This window comes from Panthera pardus, unplaced genomic scaffold (genome assembly GCF_024362965.1).
Source record: "Panthera pardus isolate Hobbes unplaced genomic scaffold, ASM2436296v1 HiC_scaffold_1, whole genome shotgun sequence".
Classification (NCBI taxonomy): Eukaryota; Metazoa; Chordata; class Mammalia; order Carnivora; family Felidae; genus Panthera; species Panthera pardus.
This window is the reverse complement of record NW_026526654.1, coordinates 84,704,573-84,726,947: the sequence shown is the minus strand read 5'-3', so window position 1 is coordinate 84,726,947 and position 22,375 is coordinate 84,704,573. Positions and strand designations below refer to the sequence as shown.

Sequence of the window (22,375 nt, the reverse complement as noted above, 5' to 3'; positions counted from 1 at the left end):
TGAGAGAGGGAGAGAGAGAGCATGAGCCAGGGGAAGGGTAGAGAGAGAGGGAGACACAGAATCTGAAGCAGGCTCCAGGCTCTGAGCTGTCAGCACAGGGCCCGACGCAGGGCTCGAACTCATGAACCGTGAGATCATGCTGAAGTCGGACACCCAATCGACTGAGCCACCCAGGTGCCCCAAGACGTATATGCTTTAAAAACATTTCATATCTAATAGGAACTTAGTAATTTATTTAAATAAAAAAAAATCTAGACTAAAGAAGGATATAAAACAGAGCATAAGAATCAGTTTAGCTAAGTGTAGCTAAATAGAAATAAATGGTGGAAGGTTCTAGAACAGAGACTTTTTTTTTCCTTTTCTTTTTTTTTGGGGGGGGGGCACTCATCACTCTTCCCCACAATAACCAGGAGAGAAAAGAGAGGAGAGGGACCTAAGGATTTTTTTTAGTGATTGTTCTTTGCCAGGGTCCCCACTCTGCTTCTCTATATTCTCACTTACGATAAATTGCTTTTTGTCACCTGCACTGGCTTTGAGGTTTCTCCCCGAAGCAGAGAAACTGCAAGACAGGAGCCAATGGGGAGAGCGTTGGTGGGGAGAAATCTCAACCTAGACATCTGATCTCTGCTTTTTCAGTTCGAACCAGATATCAGCTTCCACCTGAAGTGTCTTTTGGTGCCTTTTTGTAGCCCACAAAAGGCAAAGGATCACTCTGTATCTCAGAATGTCCTCCAACAATAGGTACGGGACACACGTTTCAGGTACATCGTGTTATTCGGCAGACCTGGGTCTCCTGTTGCTCCCCGGATGCTTGCTTGTTGCGGCTGCTTGGCGGTTTTTAAAAATAATGCGATGCCTCCCACGGACCTGGAGTAAGACCTCGGTTCGTCCGCTAATGCTTGTTGAGTAGCGGCTCCTGCGTGCCGGGCATGGCGCTACAGGCCTGTGATGCGGGGCTCCCTCCTCCCCACCGCCCTGCTGCTGAATCCTACCAGTTGTGTTTAAATTTAGTTGCCCGGGTGTGAGAAATACCTATAACGTAGGGCTTGTCACACTGGGTTGTAACTTAATTTATATGCCTGGGTCTCTCACTAAGCCATTAATTTTTTGAGGAAAGGGACTCTTATTTTCGTCTGTTCTTCGTATTCCCACTGGCTAAAGAATAATAAAAACGCACTAAAGGTCTAGAAGATAATGTCACAGGTTGGGAGTTGAGGAATCCTGGGCTCTTCCTTCGGCCTTGGGAATGTAACATTAGTGGGAAATGCCTCCGGGGACTGTCAGTAGGCAGGCAGCGTGCCGTGAAACGAGGGCGCACACACATGGCCTTTGCCCTTTGGAATCGACAGGGCCCGGTGGGCAGTGTTGGTGGGAGGTGAGAGCAGGGGCTTGGAAGCAGTGTGTCACTTAGTTCTGTACGAGCGTGGAGACAGGACCACTCCTGCTTAGATCGCTCTGGAGTACAAATCTCATACATACAAGTCAGCGTGATTGAAAAGCCAGACACGGGCGGCACGCACACGTTGAGTTTGGCGTGTGTGTATCGCCCGAACGGTGTGATTTGGCTCTGCCTCGCGTGGCACTGATTGCCTGGCACGCGGCAGTCAGAGCCAAGGTTACCAGCGCATCCGGAATAGAAAAGACAGAATCATTAACACCGTCAAGTTCTGCAGGCCGTGCGTGCTCTCAGAACTCCCAGGATTGTCTTTGTGGCTGCGGAGTGGAGAAGGGAACCTGTCACGAAGCCTGTTGGTTCAGTTTTGTACACTTAACTCTAACGCTCAGTAATACGGTTTTAAAATCTGTCCTAAAGACTTAATGCAGTTACTAGAAGTTACTCTGCATCCGGTCAGCCCTTCCTACGATTGTGGAATAAGCTGGGGAATGATCACAGTTGTGGGTTTCAACTTAATTTATACTCCCCATGGCAGTATGTTCCACGCATGAAAGCTGTTGTCTGTACTCCTATGGTAGTGTTACTCCTTTGTTTCCAAAACAGTTTGCTCACTTTGGGGTCTGCGCACACAGATACTTAGAGTACCCTCAGATGGTCACTCCTCAAGAATGTCCGTTTGCTTTCTTGTCCCTTTGTGAGTATAGTTAGCCGTTTCAAGTCTTAACAAAAGAGGAAGCTGATGTGTTTGTTCATCTTGTCCTTACCATGCTGCCAGAGAGTTTCTTTTCCAGTTACGATATAAAAAGTTGGAAATGAGCATTGCTTCCATCAGTAAGAGAGAGAAGCCAGATGATCTATAAAGTAATAACTTATCTTGAATTATGAAGAGTAGCAAGCCCTCCTGAGGAGAGCAGGACTCTTAAACTGTTTTGTGTTTTGCAGAGCATGGGACGGGGGGGACAGGTGACCACCATCAAAGTGGCTAAAAGGAGCTCTTAAAGGTTGAGTGTGAGTGAACACATCCGTTCGAATAACCAGGAGCCTAGATACAAGGGGGGTTCACACTCGCAAGCTGTTTTCTGCAGGCCTCCACCAGGCACTGGTAAGAAAGAAGAGGGACTAGACAGGACCCCACTGGTGGTGCGGCCATGCGGGGGATGGTCGTACTGGGGGACTGGTAGGCTGTAAGGTCCGTTATTCTGCTCCTTCTCTCCTTTGACACAGAAGTTGCTGGGAGGGCAGCAAAGCCCCCAGGACCCAGGTAAATGTGAACAGCCAGATGAAGAAGTACATGGGATGAGGTCTCGAAGGGTCCCAGGGACCAGAGCTTCCGTCCCCAATTCCCACAGAGTTGAGATTTGCCACCCTCCTGGTACATGAATGTGTTCACCAACCTGGGAGATCTCCACACCCCATAGTTTGGGGATTTTTAATGAGGTTTCATCACATAAGCATGATTGATTTCCATTTCCCTTCATTTCCAGTCCCTTTGCCTCCCCCATGAGGGGGAGGTGCAGAGAGACAGGAGGAAGAGAGAGAGTCCCAAACAGACTCCATGCTGTCAGATCAGAGCCCGAGGTGGGGCTGGATCCCATGAACCCCATGAACCGTGCGATCATGACCTGAGTCAAAATCAAGAGTTGGAAACTTAACTGACTGAGGCACCCAGGCGCCCCTCCAGTATTTTCCCTGGATAATACTTTCTTTCTTTTCCTTTTGGATTTCCAATTACAAGTATGTTACACTACTGATATTGTTCCATACTTCTTGGGTGTTCTGCGGTATCCTCTGTGTTTGTGAAAGCTCATGCTTTCTCTCTCTCTCTCTCTCAAAATAAAGACATAAATATTCTCTTTTTTCAATGTTTTTTTAACGTTTTTACTTATTTTTGAGACAGAGAGAGACAGAGCATGAGCAGGGGAAGGGCAGAGAGAGAGGGAGACACAATCCAAAGCAGGCTCCAGGTTCTGAGCTGTCAGCACAGAGCCCAAAGTGGGGCTCGAACTCACGAACTGTGAGATCATGACCTGAGCCGGAGTCGGACGCTTAACCGACTGAGCCACCCAGGCTCCCCAAACATAAATATTCTTTGAAAAGAACACCACTTAAAAAAAAAATACTTGAAGAGTTGCTGAGAATTATCCAAAATTGATGGAAGCAAAAAAAAAAAAAAAAAATTAAATAAGGAAATACATACAAATCCAACAATTTCAGAGAGCAAGAAATGCGAACCCCCCCTCCAGTTCTATAAACACAAGAACCAAGCTGCTGAAATACCAAAGATAAACAGGAATATCTTAAAGGCAGCCATAAGGAGAATGAACATTACAAATGGAGGAGCAAAGATAATAGTGGAATAACATCTGTAAAGTACCAAAAGACAAAATAAAAAACCCTAAATTTTGGCAACCCAAATTTCTATACCCATCAAAAATCTCTTTAAAAAAAAAAAAAAAAAAAGGACCATGTGAAGACTTTTTAAGACAAACAGAAGCCGAGGGAATTTTTCTTTTTTTTTCTAGGATATCTGCCCCACAAGAAATGTTGAAAGAAGTTCTTTAGGCAGAAGGGGTGCCAGATGGCAGTCTGGATCTACACAGAGAAACGAATAGACCCTGATATGGTGAAAAATGAGGGTGAACATGAACGTATCAGCATTGGAGAAAGAAGACAAAAATGCGCCCTTCCGAGGTTACAGCCAATGTTCACACACGATGCACGATGTAGTTTAGTAGTAGTTGAAGGTAGGCCGTGATTATACATAGATCGTAAGACGGTAGGGAAACCACTTTAGAAAGGTTAAAAGTGAGTAAAAGCCAGTTATGGAGATGAGACATCAGAAAAATAATTATTAGAGGACAGAAAGATGGCAAAACGGAGCAAAATGCAGAACATAGAAGACCACTGGCAAGAAGGCTTAAATTCTACCTGATCATTACACTTGAAAGAAAGTACATGACCTAACCACACCAATTAAAAGACAGAAATCGTCATTTTGGACAGAAAAGCAAGACCAAACCGCATGCTGTCTCAAACCTACTGTAAAGACACGGAAAGGTTAAAATTGAAAGGAAGAACTTACATTGCATAAACACTGGTCAAAAGAAGGGATGACTGAAGTAGACTCTGGGACGGCGATCCAGCTCGGGGGTGAAGGGAACGTTACATAAGGACAAGGGGTTTATTTCACCAGGAAGACGTGATGATCTGAAATGTGTGTGTAGATTCAACAACAGACCTTCAAAATACATAAAAACTGATAGAACGCCAGGGAGAAATGGACAAATCTATTACTGTGGGCAGCCTCAAACCTCCTCTCAGGGATTCAGGGAACAAGCGTACTAAGAATTAGTTAAGAAAATAGAAGATCACAACATCATCCTCATCAGTCACCACAGCTGAACACACGTCTGTTCGCCAAGACGTACGTGTGGAATGCTCACCAAGACAAATCATGCTTTGGGCCATAAGACACGTCTCAACAAATTTAGACAAGTTCAGACAAATTATGTCTTCTGAATACGGTGAAATTAAACTGAAAATCGGTAACAGTAAGTGATCTGGAAAGATCCACCAGTGACTTAGATTGCTGAGATGACAGCTCATCCCGGGTGGTTCGGTGTGGACGGGAATGGTTGGGAGAAGGGACACTACGAGAACTTCACACCGTTTTTAAACATTTGTTGAATTGCTTTTGTAACCTTTTTAGAAAAGACATTCCAATTAATCATTCTATAGGAAGACTTCAGAGTTTTATAATACGGAATTTCATTTTATGTATTTTTTTAAATGTTTATTTATTTTTGAAAGAGGGACAGAGAGAGCGAGCATGAGTGGGGGAAGGGCAGAGAGAGAGGGAGACACAGAATCCAAAGCAGGTTCCAGGCTGTGAGCTGTCAGCACAGAGCCCATCGTGGGGCTTGAACTCACGCGCTGTGAGATCATGACCTGGGCTGAAGTCGGACGCTTAACTGACTGAGCCACCCAGGCGCCCCAGTGTATGGAATTTTAAAAAAGAGGTTAGATAACTTATTGGAAGAGAGACAAGTTGCCTTTAAGTAGAAAGCACACTGATATTACTTGAAATTCTTTAATCATTTGACTTTAGTTAGAAGATTACCACTCCGGGAAGTGAAATGCCAGTGTTTGGACATTCAGCTGCCATAGTAAGTCAAGTTGCAGGAGAAATTCAGGTGTAGACTAATTGGACACTAAATAAAATTAGAGGGAAAAAATTAAGTATCTTACTTTAGGAATGAACGTTAGATTAATATTAAAATTTAATAATACCATCAGTATGTTACTTTTTTTTTTTTTGCCCAGCACACATTTTCATGTGAGCTGTAAGGAAGGCAGGGAAGGTGTAATCAGCACACACAGGGACTCAGGCTTAATTTGTTAATGCAGTTCATAAATTGGAGTAAAGAATACGTTTTTGCTCTATATTCGACATTGTCTTCCCCATTGTTACCCACTTTACCCATATTATTCTCTGCTGGTCACCGATCCTTTCAGTTTTTCACTATACCTTGCCGATCGTTGTACTCACCCTTTCTCGTTCCACATTTGAGGACCACAATGGAGAGGGTTATAGGAACAGTGAAACGTGATGTGATACAGTGATGGAGAGGCTGGGGGGGTTAAGAGAGTCCGCATAGGAGACATCTACGAAGTGAAATTAGCCATGTGAGTTTCTGTGGACATGTACAGCTGCTGGGTAAAGTATAGCTGACTGTGTATGAATTTATGTGTTTTTTTTTTTTTTTTTAAACCTTGCCTTGTTGGAAAGAACACGTTGGCGGCCTGTCCACGGGTGTTAGAAGCCAAGGGGGTCGAGAGGGGAAAGGACACCAGAACAGGTGCTGGAGGCTAGGTTCTGATGCTGCCCATGGTACAGAAACGTGTGTCCGGCCAGCCTGAGGCAGCGAGCTGGAACTGGAGCCTCAAATGAACACTGTGATTTTCAGAGGGTTGTCAGATCCCTTAAAAATTGGGTGGAAGAACGGCTCGCCAGCCTTGAGAAATGGCTTGCCATCTGCCTGGGGCTCCAGAAATAAAAAACCCCAAGCTCTCGGTGAGAAATTAGAACCCTCGTCCTGTGCCAGGGTCTCTGTCAAAGCAAACACAAGGTTGCTGTGTCGGGAAACTCCTGAAAGGAGGTGCGGAGAAGAAAGCCCCACCGTGAGGAACAAGTTAACGATGAGATAGATGCTCCAGGAAATCGGCAGGTGCGGCGCACACACGCGCGCGCACGCGCGCTGACCGAGCACGCTAGGTAAGGTGGGTAATCAAGTACCCGGATCCTGCCGGAAGCGGGCAACAAGATGCGTGTCGCCTGGCTTGCACGCGTGCTCCTCCCTGCCCTTTGTGTAAACGCAGCCCTTCCTCCTGCTCACAGTCGGCTTCCTGTGCCCCAAGGGGACTCTGGTCCCTGGCCCAAGGGGTCCGGGGTGCTGCCCGGAGCCAGAACCTGCAGTTCCCTGGGACCTTGACCGTGGCCCCTGCCGGAATGAGCCCTTCCTGGCCCTCCAGAGTCCAGCGGGCAGGGGCAGGAACGCAGAACCCCTCAGTGGGCTCTTGGCAGTGATGGTAAGTGGGTCGTGGCAGCTTCCGCCTCCTGGCTCCTGAACCCGCGTGCCCTTCTTAGGGACGCGGTGCCACAGAGCGGTCTTCGACCTCGCAGACCGCATCGTGAAGCGTGGCACCCATCCTGTCAGACCGTCTCTCGAGCTTCCGTGTGCTTTGAGAAGGCGGTTGCGGCACTCGGGGCGGGGGGGCATCTGCATCTGGACGGTGTGGTGTGTGTTACCTACCACCCACCGTGTTGGGTCCAGTCCCGAGCCTCCCCGCTGTGAAGGGGGGCCCCTGGTCAGATGCGGCGACGGAGGCGATCCCATCGGGCAAATCTGATGCCGCGGCCTCGTGGATCTTGCCCACTCGGTACTCCGCGCCTCTCCTGTGGGGGGCGGGAGGGGGGGGTTGACACGATCCAGGAGCCTTCCCACTGTGCCCGCTCCCCAGTGCCTGCCCCGTATGCTTGTATCCAGACTTCCTTGTCCCTGCTGCTCTCGTTCTTTTCCTTCTCGTCCCCTGACCACACAGCGGGCAGCCCAGGCATCTGGATTTTCAGCTCAGGCTCCGTCTCCTTTCCGCACGAAGTGGGGTGAACTGTCGTGTCGCACCTCCGCGTGCGGGAAGGTTTTCCTCTCCGGTGTCTTCAAGGGCAATCCCCAGTTGCTGCTGTAACAGAGCCATGGGCGCTTCTTGCTTTCGTCCCTGACGTCAGGCTGACCCGTCTGTCATCCAGGCTCGTGCCTGCCCCGCTCTGCCCGCTAGACGTACAAGTCGGCGTTTCGCCGGGGGCACGGGCATGGACTGCGCCGGCAGCTGTGGTGGGGGACGTGGAGGAGGTCTGGACTTCCTGCTCGTGGGAGTCACTTGTGCCTTCCACGCTGGCTCACTCTGGGGAGTGCCCTTTCCATCCCCTGGTGGACCGGTTGACCTACAAACCCAGCTCACCGCGGGGGGGCGGGGGGGGGGGGGGCCTTGGATGCTTCCGCCCTTGCTGTTGATGACCTCTACCAGGGCCTGGTAATGCACACGCCTGGAGCTGTTCTCAAAGGGCGTATCATCCTCTGCTGTGATGGCGTGGCCTTCAGAATCCCAGGGGGGTACGCTTGATTCTCCATCTGGCGCTTGCCAGGGGCTCCTTACTGCACCTGTTCCCGTTACGGACCCCTCCGTACCATCCAGGGTCACTGGATCCTACGGCCTAAACATCCGGGCCGCTTGTGCCAAGCCCGGCCCTGCTGCAGAGAAAGCCTCTTGCTCTGGGCCCCACTCCCAGGTGGCAGCCGCTGTGCCACCCGGTCTGCGGGCCAGAGCAGCATCCCAGCTGCGTTGCCCCCACGACCCAGCCGAATGGGCGCTGCACTTCCTTCTTTGTGGATGTGTCTTTTACTCAGGAGGGGCTCTCCCAGCATGCCCCCAACTGCCACGCCCCTAGAAGCTTCACCAGAGTTGCCACATCCAGGGCCTTCCCACGCTTTGTCTTCCACGCTCCCCCCGAAGCTTGTGTCTCTGGGGCACAGCCACCCACCGCTTGCTGGTCCTCCCCGGGCTGCCTGATGTCAGTCTCCCCCGCCAGGCCCGGCACCAGTTCCCCCGTTGGCACGCGGGAAGGGACGTGTGCAGCCCGCGCGGGTCACCTGCCAGCCGTGGGGGCGAGGCCTGTGCGGCATCCCCCAGTGGTGTGCTGACCACTTCCGGAGGGAGCTGGGGGGTGGTGGGGAAGTGTTTGCGCCCAGCATCCTCATGGGCATCCGTCAGGAGTCCGTGTTCCAGTTCTCAGGATCCCTGAAAACCGCAGCCTGGATCTGCATACTAACAGGATGCTCTGACCGAGCATTCGAACATCTTGAGCTCCATAGCTGTCACGCAGTCCAGTCCGCAGTTCCATTTCAGGTCACTACAGGTCACTGATGAGGACCGGTTTACACCCACCAGGAAGGCTCCGGTGTTCTCTCACTTAGCCATTAACGGCTTGTTAACAGCTTTCGGTCCCTCATTACCCTTACGCAGGCCATCAGTGCAGGCTAGCAGCCACGAGCCAACCCTGCTGTTGTTGTAGATGTTTTTTACCTTCTGGATCTTCCACGGGTCCACACTGTTATTCCTGTCGTGGCATTTCCCTCCACCGGACAGTTTCCAGGTCACTTACGGCTCAGTCCCGTAGCAGGTGAACCACAGTCTTGTGGCAGGACTCTTCACGCCTGCCCTTTCAAGACGGCCGCCTCCTCTCCTGCACAGTGGTCTGTGCACGAGGCCCGTATCCCTGGATTACTACCCGTTTTTCTTAAACCACTCCCAGAGCCGCTCCTATTTGTCTGGGTCCTCGAGAGAAAGCCATCAAGATGGGGTCATACCTGCGAGGGTTTGGTTACGGGAACTGTGGTGTGGAAGGAAAGAGAGGAGGCGAGAAGAGGCCGAAAGAGGCATCAGACCGGGATGCAAGCCTGACCCCCCCGCCCAGTGAAGTGGGGGGTTGGGTAGGAGTGTCCTCTCCTCGTTGGCCGTGCATTCTGAGGATTGGGCAAAGCCTTGGGGTGTCCTTGTCTGCCTCTTGGCTTTGCCAGTTTGTCTGGGACTTCGTTCTCATTTCTTGGCTGTGACTGTGGCAGTCTCCACTTCCTGTGGCAGAGGGGTTACCCATGCCTGCTGTTCGAGAGAGCAGCAGCTGAGCTGGGTGTGGGGTCCCACTTCCGAATTCCCAGGGAAGGGCTCTGGCCTGCTTTCAGCCGCGTCTGGAATCTAGTTCACGGTTATGTGAACCAGGTTGTCTGTCTCTAAATTGAAACATTTCCCAGAAAGGTTGGGCGAACTACAGGTTTAATAGCAATACCTTACGTAACCTCTAATAATCCATAAACGTATGATTAGCAGTCTTTGATTTTTTTCTTAGCGCACAGGATGACTTTGAAGAATGCTCCGGATGCATCCTAGTTCTTCAAGCGAAGGAATCGAGAGGCATACTTAAGTGATTTGTTGGTGACTAATTGGGTTAGTTCATTATGTGTCCGTTTTTGTCATTGCAGAGCATTTTCAAGAGTAATGAGTGACCCAACGTTTTCCCCTGTACCTCTACCCTGCCGTTCAGTGTATTCAAAACTGGATTAGTGTCAGATAAAATAAAGGCCGGCCGGGGGAAAATTCACGTGTTAGGGTACTTCACCCTGAATCGGGAAGTCATGACAGTCATTGCTAGGCAATTAGAACTTTCCAAAGGAACTACAAAGCCATTTTTCTAAAGTTGAGAGGAGAGTAGCGTTTCCTCCCCCTGTTGTATCGTTTGTGTTTAGACAAGTGTGGGGGTGCCAAAGAGACGTATAACGACCGTGAGAAGTGAAGGCTGGGATTCGTTAGGGCTGAAATACTGGAACAACAACAGACGCAGTGCCCAAGGAGAGGGCCAAACAGAGACGTGTCTGCCTACACGTGTCGGCGTGTAACCAGCAGACGGTTTTTCAACACTCAGGTTGTGTTGGGGACCCTGGAAGTCGGTGTGGGACACACAGAACTTGTAGGCTCAGTCCCTGAGTTCAGAAAGCTTCTAGTCCACTTCGGGAGGGAGTCCTTGCCTGGGGCCAGGCACGTAGACTCCTGCAGTTCGCTTGCAATGGTAAGCAGGGACACAGATACATCGCTGCCATGTTGCTTCCTGGGAATCCTTCTCAGACTTCCCTGTTGTCTTAAAATACAGTATGCTGGGGCGCCTGGGTGGCTCAGTCGGTTGAGCGTCTGACTTCGGCTCAGGTCACGATCTCGCGGTCCGTGAGTTCGAGCCCCACGTCGGGCTCTGGGCTGACGGCTCAGAGCCTGGAGCCTGTTTCAGATTCTGTGTCTCCCTCTCTCTGACCCTCCCCTGTTCATGCTCTGTCTCTCTCTGTCTCAAAAATAAATAAACGTTAAAAAAAAAAATTTTTTTTAAATACAGTATGCTAATCGAAAAGGTGACATACGGGCTGGCCGGCAGATCAGGAGGTGATACCATAAGGTAAACGTTACAGATCCCAAGATGAGGGGACTGCGCGGCGGGAAGCACCGGGTTTGGGGGGTACCTGGAGACAGAGCGAAAGAGGAAGCTGGCATGGAGAGCCTTTATCACGGCTTCTGTGGGGAAGGATGGATAAGGCAGCCTGAGCAGGTTTGGGATTGGCTACTTTGAGTAATTTCAGCAGGCTTTGGGGCGTAATGTTGTCCCCGGTTGTCTGGCACCTGGTCCTGGGGTGACTGGGGCAGTTGGACGGTGGTGTGGGGTGTGAGAGCGGATAGAGGAGGTGCGGGCTGTGGGTTGATAGGTTTGCATATGAGAGGCGAGCCCCTGGGTGAGTTTACCAGCTCTAGGAATTGGCTAATCCCCGGAGGACCGATGCCTCCAGGGACCTCCGTCTGGCTCCAAGATATCAAAGCATCAGAATGCAGAAATAAAAGATGTGGGTACTGCACCCGCTTAGACTTAAGCTTTTTTTCTTTGGTGCCCTAATAACGTCTTAAGCAAGCCTCTAGGTGAGCCCTTTCGGTGAGGCCGCAGTACCCATGGAGCCTCCCGGGACCCACCGTGTTCAGCCAACAGTTCACTGCGTGAACACAAGAGGGGGCTGTCTTAAATACGAAACTGAGGGCCTTTGGTGGGGGGGTGGGGAGGGTGGGTATCAGAGTGGGCCTTGAGCACCTCTGACTGAGAACACGGGGAAGATTCTGTGCGCGTTTTCAAGATTCCCTCGAAACAGACAGCCGGTGGTAGCTCCCACATATGCCCTGATGAATGGCAGGTGTATCCGATATTGGGGACCCAGTCCAGGGAAAGAGGGGAGGGAGGTATTACCTAGCTGTGGCCGTGTTTCGGACATGTTGGTGGGACCTCTGTGATACGTGGATGATTAGATTTCTATGCGTTTGAATAAATCGTAAGAGATGTGGTGGTGGGCTGGGGGAGGTGTACCGGGAAGGTTGCTGGGCATGTCAGAGGCTGAAACACACGGGTAAAGAGTCACATTTCATCCTGGATGAACACAGAACGAATGTGCAGGAGGGGCGTGTTATATGCGCAGCCTTCAGCTCCTAAATCTTACATTTACCCCAAACTCTCATAAATCCCTCTTTTGAGAAATTATTTAAAAGCTAATTCACACTTGGGCCACTTGCACAAATCGGCGTTACAAGCAGGCCGCCCGCGAATTCAGAGTCTTCTAGAACATCCGGTTCGCTAGCTTATCTGTGCCGTCCTTAGAAGCTTTTGCCACCACATCCCTCTCCACCCCCCACCCCCGATCGCTCCGTGCTTCTTTATGGATATCATGGTTTTTGTTGCTTAATTTCCTTCTCGCTTCCCTGGAGTGAGTCCCCGTTTTCAGTAGTTTTCTTTCCCACACTCTATGCTTTTATTAAGTTTGTTAATGAGTTTTCTCTTTTTCCCTTATGACAAATTCTGGCTTTCTAGTTCATTTTATTGTGATTAGTTACCATCCTGTCTTGTTGTTCTAATGTGGCTCCAGAAAGAAATGACAACTCACAGTAAATCTTCTGTTTTTTGCCTTGAGACTTGGACCTCTAGAATTTTCATATTTTAGCATTCCTTCCTTGAGTGTGTACATCTTCTTTCACATAATTTCTATGCGAATATTGTTATCTTTTGTGGTTCAGCCTTATCGTCGGCTAGTAAACCGTTCCTTTTACTAGTATGATAGAAATAATAGTTAACATTATAACAACATATAAGATGTCACTAAATTAATTATCAGTCACATTTTTTTTAGTGCTGCTATATTTCAGGCTGTTCTAAATGATTAATATATGTAATCGTTCATTAGATTCGCACTCTCTAAGGTAGGGACTGCTGTATTCTCCCCATTTTACAAGGAGGAAACAGGCACAGAGAGGTGAAGGGAGGTGCTGTAGGCATTGCGCCTGCATCAATGGGAGTAGTATTTGAATCTGAAAATAGGGTCAGTGTGTTGAACGACCACCTTCATGGATATAAGGCAGAAATAGTCGATTAAACGTTGGATAATTGGACAGAACTTTTCCTTTACAGCTCTCACCCCCTTTTGCCTTCCTTTGCTTCATTCTCCACATTACCACACAGGACCCTTGTTCACCCTTCAGATTTCAGGTCCCGTGTTCACAGGAGCTTGTCCGTGACTCTAGACAGCTGAGCACCCTGACCCCATAAACGGTTTTCTAACCCCAAATTCATTAACCTGCGCGGTCGGGTCAATGTCTCTCTCCCTCGTAGAATAGAGCTTCAATGGGAAGGGGGGTTCCTTGTCTGCTTTGACTCCCCATTGGATCGTCAACCTCCTACACCGCCGGGTGGGTGGTAGGTGCTCTGTAAGTATTTATTAGATATATGAGCAAAAGTCTTAAAGAAAGGAGGAAGAAAGGCAAAGATTTATTATATGCTTACCACATTCCAGGATCTTTAGGTACAGCGTACCATTCAGTTGTTGTACCAGTTGGAAATAAGTTTCACACCACATAACAGAAAGCCCAACTACGGTGGTTTAAACAAAGAGGATGTTACTTGTCTCCCATAACAAGAATTCAGATTGGCACTTCATGGCAGGTTTGACCGCTGACCAACATCCTAGGCTCTTGTGTTTCTGTACCTCCAAGCTGGCCAATATGATGATCTTGTTAAAATAACGGTTATGTCCCAGTCACTGGATTTTCTACCGTTGTATGAGCGGTAGGTTGGTTGTCTAAGTAGTAGGTTTGAAACTCTATATGCCTCCTTCAACAAAATGTTGAGATTTCATGTTATTTATAATGTACTTTTTGTGGAGAGAAGTGAAAGGGATTCCCAGGTTTCCCCACATTGGGGAAGGCTTTCCTGAAGTGTCTGGTGATCCTTCACTGTGCATTCTTATGTCCGGGGCGTTAAAAGCCATGTGGGAACTGTGCGGGGAGAGATTATTGGCAGGTGTAACTGGTAGGTGACCCGGTCGGCATTTTCCATAGGGGGAAGCCCTGGCCCAGTGTCCCATGTTTGTAGATCTCTCTTCCAGTATTCCCAGGGAGGGATGTCCCTGTCTCTTTGGGTGGGAGTGAAAACCAGGCTGCCAGGGCTCTGGGAGCCACGTGGAGAAGCCAGCCAGGGAACGAGGGTGTGGGGAGAAGCCCCATCTTACATTCAGTGTAGACTTTGATTGAATACCCCTGGTCTCAGTGCATTTCCTGCCCCAACCTTTAGCTCTGCTTTGTGTCTCAAGTCCAAATCCTGGAGTTCACCAGAAAGTAAAACATGCTGGGTAGGGTGGAGTGGAGGCAGCCCAGGAAGGGAGAAGGAACTTGTAAATGGATTTTTAAAAGCTAGTCCTCCTGTTGTCATATTCCTTCGTGTGGATCCTTGTGGTTCATCTAGTTCATTAGCTTATCCCACTTGGGAAGCCATCCCCTCCTCCCCCACCTCTGTCCGTTTCATGCATACGTGTCACCTTCTGTTCCTGAGCTGTTGTTGGGGAAGGTGGGCAGTGGGCTCACTTCCTTTCTCCCTTCATTGGCCTCCAGGGTATGGTCTTGTCTGTGTCTTCATCTGATTAGGCTCTGTCCAGTTTGGGACCGCTATGTCCTTTCCTGCCCTTAGCACTTCTGGGCTTATGCCTTTTTGATCTCTCATCATGTTAGTAGAGAGGGAGGGAAAGTATAAATGCATGCATTCAGTCATTCATACTTTACTGGAAATCTTGCTTACATTATCTTTCTATAAAAGTCGGGTTGTATGCTAAATATATCTTGGCAATCGATAAACTTTTATGAAATTAATTCGACATCTGCTGTGTTTCTAGCTGATTGTCTCACGTAGAAAGGATAATGAAAACTCTAAGTTTCTTAAAATGTGACTGTGAGCTTTTAAAAAAATGTCTTTTTGATTTTCAGATCGTGAGCCATGCCTTTAGTGAAGAGGAACATCGAGCCCCGGCACTTGTGCCGGGGAGCCCTGCCGGAGGGGATTACCAGTGAACTTGAATGTGTAACCAACAGTACCCTTGCTGCTATCATACGCCAGCTCAGCAGTCTAAGTAAGTCGTCTTCTGTCTAGAACACTTTTTTCTGATTACAGATGGCATGTGACGAACTTTAACGTCAGCACATTGGTTTCACTTCAGTCGCTAGTTTTGTCCCAAGAAGAGACCGCAGCTTTGAAGGAAAGAGCCCACCCCTGCCCCCTCCCGATTTTCCCAGAGTGAAATAACTCACTGGTCTTATGATACCAACTTTATGTGCTGAAGACGTAAAGTTCAAATTGACCCATTTACAGATTGTTAGATAAGACTGAATTGTGGATTCAAAGTAGTGTCGGTTCTTATTAAATGAGGATTACATGATTGGTACTTTTTTTAAAAATGTGAATTACTTCGTTAAGCTTGGACAGGACTGATTTTTTTCTTTTTAACGGGATAAATTAAAACCTTGTTAACACTTGTAACATGCCTGGCACAGAGTAGGTGCTCAAGTATTTGTTGATTAACTAATGCTCCAAGTGAATTGACGATTAAAGCCAAAAAATTGTGAGATTTGCTGATTTTCACTTACTAAAATGCAGGTACCAACTTCCAAATTGAGGTCAACAGATAAACTGTTACATATACAATACTGTGTATGTATTACATGTGCAGGTATATAAACGCAAGCAAATATAAGGAAGAAAGGACTTTCTATTATTTTAATTTTGAATATGAAGGTGAAACACCCAAGAAATAGTTCATTTCTTAAGACTCAGATATTCACGAAAATGCATTTTCCTTCAAAGTTTCTTGAAATCGGAATGTTTTCCCCCTAATTCTTACATTTAAATCATGATCTTATTATTTTACTTTGTCCCACTCCTTTTTGGTTTAGATGGTTTACACCGCATTTGGGTGATGGGTTTTCACAGTAAAATGTTCCAGAAGCTCTGTTAATAATTAGAAAATCCTCCATGATTTCACCTACTGGTAGCCTCAAGCATAGAAATATGCTTTTTAAGAACATTCAGGTACTTTCTGGGGTGCCTTGGGGGCTCAGTTGGTTAAGTGTCTGACCCTTGATATCCGTTCCGGTCACGATCTCGCAGTTCATGGGTTTGAGCCCTGTGTCCGGCTCTGTGCTGACAGCACAGAACCTGCTTGGGTTTTCTCTGTCTCTCTCTCTGTCTCTCTGTGCCCCTCACTCCCCCCCCCCCCCCCCCCGCTGGTGCTCACTTGCTGTCTCTCTCTGCTCTCTCTCTCTGTCTCTCTCTCTCAAAATGAATAAATAAACATTAAAAAAAAATAAAAACACTCAAGTAATTTTATTTAAATTTTGAAGAAGAAACATTCTGGAGAAGTATTTTTTCTTTAAAAGAATTGTACAGTGTTGTTGTATTTTTCATATATCTATAATCATTGGCTGAGGCAAAAGTAACTTGAAAATTACTTAAAATCTGTTTCAAAATAGATATCTTTTGGAATCTAAACTAATTACAATTGATTTTGAGTAGCGGTTGTTGATAAAATGTATAAATTGGTATAATTGCAGGAAAATAGCTGGTAAATTATCGAAGGCTAGAAATGTTTCTGTTTGAATTCATAATATTTTTGTAAGAACACTCTGGTCTCTTGTTTTTATGGCTGAAATGTCTATTGATGGAGAGTGTAAAAGATGGAAACCAACATAAATCGTTGAAGTTTCAGTAGTCAGGCTGCATCTCATGCTGTAATAACACTCAGCATAGAGTTGTTGGTCATGTTTATGGTGTCTGTAAGTAAACCCCACACGTTTTATGTTCTGTTCCCCATAGTCTGCTCATGGTAGGCAGAATAAGAATGGCCCCCCAAAAAGTCTGCGTCTTAATCCTTGGAACCTGTGGATACGCTATGTGACATGATGGGGAGATGACGGTTGCTGATCAGCTAATCTTAAGCAAGAGGTTAGCTTGGATTATCCAGTGCAATCCCAGGGTTCCTTTAAACGTGGAGGGAGGAGGTGGAACAGCCCACATCAGAGCGATGTGATGTGAGAAAGACTGAGTCAGCCGTTGCCGGCTTAGAAGATGGCAGAAGAGATCGTAAACCGCGGAACGCAGGCCACTTCTGGAAGGTGGAAAAGACCAGGAGAGAGATTCTCCTCTGGGGCCTCCAGGATGAACGTAGCGCTGCCAAAACCTTGATTTAGCCCAGTGACATCCCTTTCAGACTTCTGACCGCTCGGTTTCATTGCACCCACCTAATCCACCCAGGGATGGGCACCGACCGGCCTCAAGGACAGTCAGCCTTAGTTAGGCTGCCCCAGTGGCTCCCAGCCCTGTCCCTGCTAGAATCACCTGGGGAGCTTTAAAACAAGGCGCTAGCAATCCCCCCAGAGATGATGATTGGAGTGTGCCCTCGCAGTGTGATCTAGAGAATCTGGTACCGTGTATCCGCATTGAAACGATGAGCCGGGTCAGCCCTGTGCTTGCAGGAAGTTTGACCTAAGAAACACGGCGAGCTCGCTAGGTTGTTATGGGACCTGCTGCCGAAGTGTCCCCCAGGACCGAAGCAGTGATGGCCACCCGCAAGCTGAAGCTGGGGTTGTGGGCAGAGTTTAAGAGAAGGCAGAGGAAGCCAGCTGGTGAAGGCAGGCGAAAGCATGGGCAGAAACGGGAGCGGACTGGGAGAGAGACCGCAGGTCGCAGCCTGGCGGAGGCAGCACCTGGTCCCTACACCTGCGCGGGGGAGCTTTCCCTCCGGTTCAGGGGGCGGTGGTCGGGCATCCTCAGAGCACACCCGCTACCTTCCCCTTCCTCGTGATCCATGCTTGCGGCCCAAAGAGACTTCCGGAAAGGGGACTATAGTGATACGTACGCCAAGGATGTAATTGTAGGAAACTAATACACCTAGTTACTTACTGGTAGTAGAATAGCACGTTGTCGGTTACCAGTGATTTATTCATGAGTGATTGTTCACTCGGGATCCCCTAGGTGCAACGCACAGCAAATAAAATCGACTAGGTACCTGCGTGGAATTTTAAAAGCATATATAATTGGCGGTGATGTCCTAGAACAGGAAGCATATGCACTTACTATGACGATGCTCTAGCACTCACACGTGTAATAAACGACCGCTCCATTTGGGGTGACTCCGTTTTGTGGGGGGCTTGCACGGAGTCGAACTATATGACAGGAGATATTTTTTGATCTAATTTTTTATGATCTAAACTTGCTAGGAAGAATCAGAATTTAAAAATTACGTTTTTATATTATTTTCTAATTTTGTAATCCTTCATCAGGTATTTTTAAAATGAAGTTTTAGGAATGCATGAATCTGTCATTCAGAGTCTTCTAAAAAAAAAAGTCTTCTACTGAGTATTAATTCCCAAGATAAAGTCAAAAAGGAATCTGTTTTTTACTCCCATTAGGCAGTAGGCCCAGATAAGTCTTAATCTTCCCCGCTTCCCTACCCACCGTCCCACACGCCATGACCACCCCTCGTGGGGGTTCCCCAGGTTAGGAGCGGGTGATAACATCACCTGAACTTCTCATGAACCATATAGAGAGAGGCTGGACTCCGTCTACAAAGGCCACGGTGGGCGGAGTCCCATGGGAACTTGAAGGATTTGCCTTGACCCTACACACACTCCTATGCGCCTGAACAGCAGAGACTTGCCCTGGGCGACCTTCTGCGATGGTCCAGGGTAGCTGATTCTCCAGTAGGTGCGAGGGAGGAAGAACAGACCAGGAGTCCGCGGGAATTTGGTTGCTCTTTTCCAAAAAGGAAAACTTAGAAATCCAGGCCCCGTTTCACCAGATCATTCTGATTCTCATCACGTGTCTGGGGCAGTTCAGCATCATGCAGGTATCACTGACTTGGCATAATCAAGAAAAGAATGTGGTCCCGGATACCAAATAGACCTCTGAAGCCCCTAAAATGCTGCATAACTTTTGGGAAATCTGTAGGTTTTTACCAAGTACCGTGTTCCCATTATATCCAGATGAGACACTTGACTTTAAAGGGTGAGAAATTTTGTCCGCTCTAGATTCTTTTAACCAGGCTTTTCAGGGAATTGAAATCTTTTCAATGAGAAAATATTGATTATTGTAATGAGTTTAAGAACAGTCACTGAAACGCAAGAGCAGATTTGTAACTTGAATCGCCTTATAGTTAAAAGATCAAAGCTTTCTCCAATAAAGAATTAGTAATTTTCAGATTTTTTTTTTCTTTTGTGTGTTCCTGACTTCTAATAGGAGTGATCTGGGGGAAGTGGGAGGAGACAGGGAAGCCATTATTTAAAACAGTTTTGGTTAGGGGCGCCTGGGTGGCTCAGTCGGTTAAGCGTCCGACTTCGGCTCAGGTCATGATCTCACGGCCCATGAGTTCGAGCCCCGCGGCGGGCTCTGTGCTGACGGCTCAGAACCTGGAGCCTGCTTCGGATTCTGTGTCTCCCTCTCTCTCTGCCCCTCCCCTGTTCATGCTCTGTCTCTCTCTGTCTCAAAAATAAACGTTAAAAAAAAATTTTTTTTTAAACAGTTTTGGTTAATAGTGTGTTACTTGGTTTTCTAACTATGGAATATTGACTTTTTTTTCCTTCAAATAATGACAGTTTAGTGTAGCAATTAAATCAGTGCTTTTTCATCATTTTGCTTGATTAATAATCTGAGTACTCTTGTTCCTATCAGCTAGTTGCTCAATTAAAATTACAGTATCTTGCAATCAAATTCCTACTGATATTATAATGTAATTTTAATATAATTTGCATTAAAAAGGACATGGGAATATAGGACATTTGTGCCAAGGATGACATAAATCCTCTTTAATACCTCTAGGCTGTTTTTTACTACTTCTTTTCTCTTTGTTCTTGTGATAATAATGGTCTTTCTTTTCCCATCTGAAGAAGCCTCCCAGGATGTCACAAAGAAAGGGATCAGACCTTTAGTGCAGCACCCCCCACCCCAAGATTTTTGCTTGTATTAGAGGGCATTAATGAGATAATACAGAGAACTTACAGAGCACAGGAAAGCACACAGGAAAAAAAAATTGCAAAATTTTCATTAATCAGAGAAGGTAATCGGTAATGCCTTGTATGCATCTTCATAAAAATTGTATCTTATTATACATATGGTTTTGTAGCCTGTACTCAATATATAGTAAGCATCTTTGTTGATTCTTCTAGGACATAGTTTTTAATGGCTAGAGATTATTATATTGATATACCATAATTATTTAACCATGTTTCTACTGTTGGACATATAAATTGTTTCTTTGTTAAGGGGTGACACTGTCATAAATTCTTGTATAAACCAGTATATACATCTCTGGTTATTTTTGGTATTAAAAATTTTTTTTGAGACACCATTCATTTTAAATATACCTCTCCTTTAAAAACTTATTACAAAATCAGCTGCCTGGGTGGCTCAGTCGGTTGGGCATCCGACTTCGGCTCAGGTCATGATCTCACAGCTCGTGAGTTCGAGCTCCATGTCAGGCTCTGTGCTGACGGCTCAGAGCCTGGAGCCTGCTTCGGATTCTGTGTCTCCCTCTCTCTCTGCCCCTCCCCTGCTCACGCTCTGTCTCTCTCTCTCTCAAAAATAAATAAACATTAAACAAATTATTTAAAAAAAATTATTACAAAATCAATTTTTCTGTTAATTTCAATGTTTCAGGTAATTGCATGAATGAGAAAGGAGATCTGTTGACCTCTCAAAGATTTTAATAAATGATTAATATTTTTACTAATAATCCTTGTGATGCATACTGTTTCATATCAAACCAAATGCTAGGTCAGCATAAAAAATGCTACCTATTAATGGGGAGATACCCGGGTGGCTCTCAGTTAGGTGTCTGACTTTGGCTCTGGTCACGATCTCATGGTTTGTGAGTTTGAGCCCTGTGTGGCGCTCTGTACTTACAGCTCAGAGCCTGGAGCCCACTTTGGATATTCCCTCTCTCTCTCTCTCTCTCTCTCTCTCTCTCTGTCTCCTGCTCCCCCACTTGTTCTCTCTCTGTCTCAAATATAAATAAATAAATATAAAAAAAAGATTAAAAAATACTACCTTAAGGGCTTGCTCACCTTTGGTTTATCTAATCAGATCTAAAATTTGGAGTTAGATTAATTGATTATATCAAGTGCAGTTCTACTCAGAATAGAGATCTAAATATTTTGAAGGCATGCACTAAATAGATCTCTAAGATGTTTGTAGGGGGACATGGGGGAGGAAGGGGAGATACCCAAATGCAGTAGGTACAAGAAATAGATCACAAGTACATTTCCATGCAGTGTAAGGCCAGGGTTAAAAGGCTTATGTTAGGAGAAAACGTACTGCTGTATCTGGATAGAGGTTGACTGGAAGAAACAGCAAGAACTTTAAAAATTTTAATGCTTCAAACTGAGATAAATGTTTGCATTTCTTGTGGACTCAAACAGAAAGCCAGTGAAGGGAGGTGAGCAATGTATACTTAGGAAAACTAGGAGATAAAAGTTCTGTCAGCAAATTGGAGGCAAGTGTAAGAGGCCCCTCTCCCGAGAGGCAGGATTGTTAGGAATTCAAGCACTTTGCGGATGCATCGTTTGACCTGAAATATCAGAAATACTTCCTTCCAGGCGTTATAGAAGTAATTATGACTTAGATTGTTTTTCATTTCTCCTTTTTCTAGATGGACCTCTACATAGCAGAGTTTAAATGTAAGATAATTCATAGGAACACAAGTTGGAGAGTCCAGCCAAATCTGTATGTTTAGTCCTATCATTGAACTTCTGGTTTATCATCTGTATCCTTCCTGTTTCATGAGTATGTAGGCTTATGTGATTTATAGATGGTTTCCTTTCTCTTTCTTTCTTTCTTTCTTTCTTTCTTTCTTTCTTTCTTTCTTTCTTTCTTTCTTTCTTCTCTTGAGAGTATGCAGGAGTGGGGGAGAGGAGCAGAGGGACAGAAAGAGAGAGAGAGAGAGAGAGAGAGAGAGAGAGAGAGAGAGAGAGAGAGAGAGAGAGAGAACCTCAAGCATGCTTGACGCCCAGTGCAGAGCCTGATATGGGGCTCGATGCCATGACCCTGGGATCATGGCCTGAGCTGAAATTGAGTCGGACGCTCAACTGACTGAGCCACCCAGGCATCCCTAGATGTTTTTCTAATTGTTTTGCCTTACTAAAGCCGACCATCTGAAAACTTTGAGGGAAGATTTTAAAGGTTTTTAATATTCTAAAATTTTGCTATGCTCACTCCCACATTAGGAACACGATTGTTATTATCAGCGGCCTAAAGTAGCATTCTTCTGTCAAGTGTGCCCTTGTATAAGACTAAACATTTGCTATCTCATTTCTGCTATTCTACATACCTTGTCCAGTGAAAAAATACAAGACATTCAGAAAAGGAGAAAAATGTGACTTCATAATTAAGAGAAAAAGCAACTGGTGGCCACAGGACCCACAGATGACCCCAGTTTTGGAGTAGCTGGAAAAATGCTATGAAAAATATATTGAAGGCGACTT

The 22,375-nt window shown here is 46.6% G+C and overlaps 1 protein-coding gene and 1 long non-coding RNA gene across 11 annotated transcripts in view; one reads left to right on the top strand and one right to left on the bottom strand.

The window, feature by feature from the left end:
* Positions 1 to 22,375, top strand: part of WASF3 (WASP family member 3) — a 134,707-nt gene that overhangs the window by 74,840 nt on the left and 37,492 nt on the right. For all 10 annotated transcript variants that reach the window (XM_019447919.2, XM_019447914.2, XM_019447910.2 and 7 more), the window contains one exon: positions 14,834 to 14,976. In XM_019447919.2, the coding sequence (XP_019303464.1) occupies positions 14,844 to 14,976 (133 nt within the window). In that variant the 5' untranslated portion in view covers positions 14,834 to 14,843. The remainder of the gene's footprint in view (positions 1 to 14,833; positions 14,977 to 22,375) is intronic.
* Positions 13,324 to 17,958, bottom strand: LOC109266140 (uncharacterized). Its single transcript, XR_002079587.2, has 3 exons — positions 17,802 to 17,958; positions 14,392 to 14,568; positions 13,324 to 13,688 (listed from the first exon to the last, which is right to left on the bottom strand). It is a non-coding gene; the product is annotated as an uncharacterized LOC109266140 (long non-coding RNA).